The sequence below is a fragment of the Arachis duranensis genome, chromosome 1 (genome assembly GCF_000817695.3).
Source record: "Arachis duranensis cultivar V14167 chromosome 1, aradu.V14167.gnm2.J7QH, whole genome shotgun sequence".
NCBI classification, from domain to species: Eukaryota; Viridiplantae; Streptophyta; class Magnoliopsida; order Fabales; family Fabaceae; genus Arachis; species Arachis duranensis.
Genome location: NC_029772.3, coordinates 93113033 through 93119409, shown reverse-complemented (window position 1 = coordinate 93119409; position 6377 = coordinate 93113033). Strand labels below are relative to the sequence as shown.

General features: G+C 33.6%; 1 protein-coding gene across 2 annotated transcripts; it reads right to left on the bottom strand.

The window, feature by feature from the left end:
• Window positions 1–64: 64 nt before the first annotated feature.
• On the bottom strand, window positions 65–2476 carry LOC107461672 (uncharacterized). Of its 2 annotated transcripts, none has more exons than XM_052258579.1 (5): window positions 1906–2476; window positions 1704–1818; window positions 1490–1604; window positions 371–1282; window positions 65–278 (listed from the first exon to the last, which is right to left on the bottom strand). In XM_052258579.1, exons 1-5 carry the CDS (start codon window positions 2004–2006, stop codon window positions 238–240), a joined length of 1284 nt encoding a protein of 427 aa, XP_052114539.1. In that variant the 5' UTR covers window positions 2007–2476; the 3' UTR covers window positions 65–237. The 2 variants fall into 2 exon arrangements, with proteins under 2 accessions (XP_052114539.1, XP_052114563.1); XM_052258603.1 differs by having other exon boundaries at window positions 65–133; window positions 1906–2474.
• Between the last annotated feature and the right edge of the window lie 3901 nt (window positions 2477–6377).

The following is a 6377-nucleotide window of genomic DNA, read 5'->3' as shown; positions in this document are numbered from 1 at the left end:
GAGGTTTGGTTCACATAGCTAGTAAAACATTGATTCATCTGTCACATTATTGCTCTGCATCAAATTTGAATTAGACCACTTCCTTAAAGCACTCCATTTCAAAAGCTCACATGACATTCTCTTTACTTTTGATCTTTGGTAGCCAATCCAAGGCAAGCAGAAATTAAACAAAGCAAGCTTAAGATTCTATATACAGTTCACATTTGCAGCAATGCAATTAGCAACTCAAGCCAGTTTCTAAAACTTTTCACAAGCAGAGCTACACATCCAAAGAGTCTCTACAAATGAGGATTCGACAACATTTTGGATCATATCATCTAGATTTGCAAATGCATATGCAGGATACAAATAAAAAAGACTGTCTACGAACCTGGTCCTTGCATTCTACCGGTAAACTGATTCGATGGGACTCCTAGATGCCGGCAAAATTGCCCATCCTCTTCGTTGTTACCTATAGGTGCTTTTCGCTTCCGTAAAGTTGCCTCTAAGTTCTGATATTCACGCTCTCCATTACATCTGGTAGAACTGGGGCCAATGGTACCATAAGATGTCTCTCTAGGATAAAAACAGAACTCTTTATTTCTCTGCAATGATAGATGACTAAACTTGGTGCCCCCTTGAGGGGCTCCTAAACCAGCATCTTCTGTTTCATATGCTGAACAATTCTTGCTGCTTGAACATGGATGAAAACACCGACCCAACCTCAAGGATAAATCACATTCCGTGTCTCGCAATCCCTCCGGCATGCCTACAACAGTTTCTTTTCCAGCTCTGTTTGGCAAATGGTGGTATCTACCATAGGGAAAGTTTTCCAACAAACCAATTCCAGATGGCTCGGGGACCGGAGTAATGACTGGTCTGCCAACAAAAATAGTTTCAGGACCCGAGTTATCGACGGTGGTTGTCCTTAGTTGAGGCTCTTTGGCTTCATATCCGTAGTACAAGGGGTAAACTGAACCAAAGTTCGATTGGGGTTTGGTTTCCATTGCCAAATGCTGGTGATGACCAGAAGGGAAACTCTCTGAGAAGGGGTAGTTAGGTGAACCCATCATCCTAGTATTTTGCTGGGCATGGATTCTAGAATCTGACAGAGGAATTTGTGAAACGGCAGAACTTGATACCCTTGCATAAGGATTCTCCCCAACAGGCCTAGGAGGACCAGAAGGAGGATGAGGAGGAGGAGGAGGAGGGTGTTGAGTTCTTGGAGAAAGGTATGTCCTGGGGTTATTGTGCCTATCACTTCTTGAAGTCCTCACAGGTTTGCATCCCAGATTAAGTGCAGCTGATGAAGAGCATAACAGGAATGAATGGACCCAGAAAACCAAAAGAACAAAATCACACATCAGTGGCAGCTCAAAATCACTAATATCAAGTGCACAAAACTCTACAGTCCCAGATATGATATATCCCCCTAAATGACACATAAAAATCCAATTTTGACACAAACTCTGAGAAGTGGACCCATACAGAAAGGTGAAAACTTGAGTACCTTCAACACATGGGGGCAAGAGGTCACCGGTCTCTGTGGTCTCATCTCTCCTTATGATGGTGTTAATGGCGTCATTGAGGCGTTCCCAGAGGGTATCAGGATTCAGGTACTCTGCCTAAGCAACGAAATCAGCAAAAACTAAGCAAGAGTGGAAAGATCTAAAGGAATCCCACATTCCAAAACAAGCTTTTATTTTTGAAGAAAAGGGGGAAACCTCGGAATTGGCTTTGGAGTACATGATTTCTTCGGCCTTGAGAACAACGACGGGTAGCTTCTCTTGCCATTCCTTGTTCTTCTTGGTAGCAGGGGTGTGAGCTTCGTTGACGACCCTAATCAAACACATGGTGTGCACGAGAAGAGAGTGAGCAAAAAAGAGAAATGCAACGAAAGAGAAAGCAAAGATGTTTGAAGAGAACCTGAAAATCTGCTGAATGATGGAACCTCTAACAGGTTGGTGCCTCTCACTGTGCCATGCTCTCCTCACACACTCATAAGGCCTTGGCCCTGGGCGTGGCATGTTGAAAGCCAAGAAAGAAGAAGAAGAAGAAGAAAAATGGTCACAAATAATTGAGTTTTTGTGTGTTGTAGTGTTGGGGAGTGAGTGAGAGGAGCTTACAATAACAATAACAATACTATAGACACACAGTGGTAATAGCAATTAGCAAGTGCTCTCTTCTTTCTTTCTTTCTCTCTACATTGCAAGGGTTTTTGTTTTCTTTTGCTTTTTCTTTTTTGTTTCCCCTTGATGGGTCAATTACCCTCCTCTTCCAAAAATATAGCTTTGCCATTTCTTTTACATTAGTACATTACATTACCCCCTCTCCTATTTTCAATGTGTCAGAATCATAAATAAATAAGAAAATCAAAAGTGTTATCTATCTCCCCTCCTTCCTACTTTGCTAGTAATTATACACCAATACTAAAACAGTTACCTCCTAAAAGTTTGTGGTATGAATGGGTTATGAATTTCATTCCCCAATGCTGTTTTCTTTGAGGGTAGTAGTAGGGTTAGCTTAGGTTGGTGTCATTCTTGGCCCAATAATTTAGAGGAGGGGGAGGGGGGGTTCTTGTGCTTGTTTTGGTTTACCCCATCACCATAACCAAATGAGTAGGGAAGGTGGGGTCTGGAGGCTTGAGAGTTGAGTGAGTGAGTGTATAGGAGAGTTAGGTTACTATCAAAAAGTACCTGCATAATAAAAGTCCATTAATATTCCTCTCCTTTCCACAATGCCCTAGTATTTAATATTGGGTTGGTTACATGCATTATCAATTCCTCTTTCCTTTGCATAATTACACTCCTACCTCTTTTTATCTCACACTACTACCAAAATGACAAAACAAAATCCAAAAATTACTCATTATTTATTTCATCAACCACAATGAATGAACACTACTAGGAAAATCACAAAAATAAACAAAGCCTATCTTATATTATATCAACATACATTACTATTTGATAATGAAGTTCATAAATCAATACTTAACTACCTAATTTATAACGCATAATTAGTTATGGTTTTGTATATACCACAAGAAGTTAAGTTGCATGATGAGATTTATCATCAATTTAAAATTCTAGCAAATGAATTTAACTAGTGAAAACTATCACATAAAGTAGAAACACATGTGAGTGTAAAATAATAAATTAATAATTGATAAGGTGGAGATTAAGGGTTGCAATGAATGTGCAGGGAAGACATTGATGAGAGTAAAGGGGTACGTCTCTGCAAAGCCCTGAGGCCCTGCAAATAAATAAATTTTTTTTTGTTTGTTTGCACCAGGGTATCCATCAGGCCGAAAGCCCAATGACTAATCCCTCGGGTACTGCAGAGGCACACAAAGTGGGCGACCCTCCCAAGCAAGCAAGCTCCATTCCCATCCTCCAGTGAGTATCGAACCCGGGAGAGATGGTTAAGGGACACAGACCCTCATCCATCTGTGCCAACTTGCGTTGGTTCCTGCAAATAAATAAATACTATGGGCAAAGTCCTCTTTTCTTCTTTATATTTATATTTATATTATTTTAGAATCTTATTACTTACTTGCAAGTACACAATTACTAAAGCCAATGAGTTATAATTCAAATGATATAATCTCTTCATACTCATCTAAGAAGTTGCAGATTCGAATTTTTCTATATTTGGTAAAAAAAAGTACACAATTGTTAAAAAAAAAACCGTGAATTAAATACTAAATTTAAATAAATTTTAGGTTTTTTTAAAATACTTACGTTTAGATTTTGACTTAATGAAACTTAAAAGTTTATTTACATTAAATTTTATCATTAATTTATTCTTTAATAACATATTGATATACTAAATTAAAGATATTCTTAAAAAAAATTAGAGGATGAATTATTTTTTCTTATATATTATTATATACTAAGTCTAACTGCATATGTATTTAACACATGAAATAATTTCTATAAATTAAATATGAAATATTATATTTGAATTAAATTTTAAAGAATTAATTTATCATATTTTGTTATTCTCATAGAATTATAAAATTTGAGAAATACTCATCTATTTAATGCACATTCAGAAGCTTACTTTTATGAAAAAACTTTAACTATATATCAGAATAATTAAATATATAATTATTTGTCAAGAGTAATTATCTAAATTAAATATTGACATAGCAAGATGACAAAGTTTTGGATTCAAGTGATTTTTTATAAAAAAAAAAAAAGTAATATTTTGTGAATATATGTATGATTTATGTGGATGAGAACAGGCTTTTAGCACAAGTACTGGTGCTGGCATGGGCCTTCCCCACTTCTCTCACAATCTCATCTTTCTTATGACATGCCCACTCCACACACTGTACAAAGCTATGATCCTTTTTCAGTTTTTATGTAACAACTTTTGTCCCTTCACCATCCCCACTCTTCTTTTTTTCCCCCTTTCTTTCCTTTCCTTTATGGTACAGTACTTGCATTCCACCAAATTAAAATTAAAGCCTAATGTTTCAACAAACACTAGCTAGTGTGTAGTGTTATCCCCTCTCTCTCTCTCTCTCACCCTCTCACTGCTTATTTTGCTCTTTCATCTTTGGTACTTTTAGATTCTTCACACTTCCCCCAAGTACACATTTCAATTTGTATTACTCCACAAAGGAAACAATATCATATTAATAATTCATAAAGGGATGCTATTTTGTCTACCCTAATTTCATCCATTCCAATACCATACATACATACATACATCTAATATAATGGTGCATGTTATTTTTTGCTTGGTTTCTCACAGTATTTTTTAACCCGTCGCACTAAAGATTAATTCGTTGCGAAATGGAATTACTGCATACACAATACAGTATTTGAATTCCGATACTTGTTGAAGCGGACTAGTGAAGTAACCATTAAATCAATCCAACTTAATTTAACAATAGTGTATGTTATGGTTGAAAGAAAAAAATGACAAAAATAACAAAGATTTTTTTTAATGAATAGTTGGATAATTATAAGGTGGGCTGTGTCAATTTATTTTTGTTAATTTTTAAAATAAGGTTAAATATTTATTTTCATTTTCTCTTTGTTATATAATTGATTTAATATAATTAAAAATCTAATCGTCCTAAAATTACGGTTATAGAATTCAAGTACCATAAAAGTTATAATTTTAGGGGAAGTTCTTGTACAGATTCGTAAAACATCTTTTTGTAAAGACGCTTAAACATTATTATTTAACGTATTAATGAATCGGTTAATTTTTAATTTTGTTAAGAAATTAGAATAAAATCGATTTTTTATAACAATAACAATAAATCTATTTTTTTTAGAAATTTAATTGTATTTTTAAATTTTTAGAGATTTAAATGTTTGCAAAACAAAAAATTAGGAATATAATTTCAATTTAGATTATGTAATTCGATCGGATCAAATCGGTTGTAATAATTATAAGACAGATAATTGGGTTTATTATTATTATTATTATTATTATTATTATTATTATTATTATAATAAACCGATTTTATTCTGATTTATTAAAAAAATAAATTATTAACCGATTTAATAAAAATATCCAATAATAACATGACATGTACGAATGTTTTTAAAAAAAGAATTTTTAATGTCTTTATTAAAGTGGTCTCCATAATTTTAACGATAATTAATCATTTTATTTTATTATTTTATAATTTTTTTACCTTAATTTTTTAGAAATTAACTTTCTTAAAACTTAAAAGGCCCTAGAGATATTTTTATTCTAAGGGAAAAAAAGTTTGTGGTATTGCACATAATCATTATTGCTCATAATAAGTCAGTTTCCTTTGTTGTTTCTCAGGTGAATATCCCCCAACCAGCAAGCATGCTCACTGTCGGAAGCTCTTTATAATTAATTATTATTATTATTTTTTATTTATATAATAACATTGGTAGTAACGGTAATGATGGAATACATATAAACTATATCAGAGAATCTTATTTTTCTTGTGTATTGCTTAATGTATATGCAACATTTTTCAACCATCATCTGCTTCATTCCAAAATATCCATGTGGTTGCTTACAAGCTCAAATTTTATCCGTGAGGCTGCTCTTCTGTTACAAAATCCATTACAGCATCTGGAATAGGGGTGGTAATGGAATAGGTAGGGCCAGTTTTTACATTTTTGTCCTACTTGATTTCACATCGTATTATAATAATTTGCATAAAATTTTTTTATCTGTATGTAGTAAAAAATTGAATTTTAATTCGNATTCTATTCTATCTCTGCTAAAAATCCACCCTAAACAGATAAAGATGGGATAAATATCCACGAATTAATAGTGCTACCATCCTTAATCTCCATTCTCCAACGGCAAACAATTTCATATATCAATTGTGCTCTCATTAAATAAAAAACATTATTAAAATATTATATTATTAAAGTTAATAGTCGATAAAT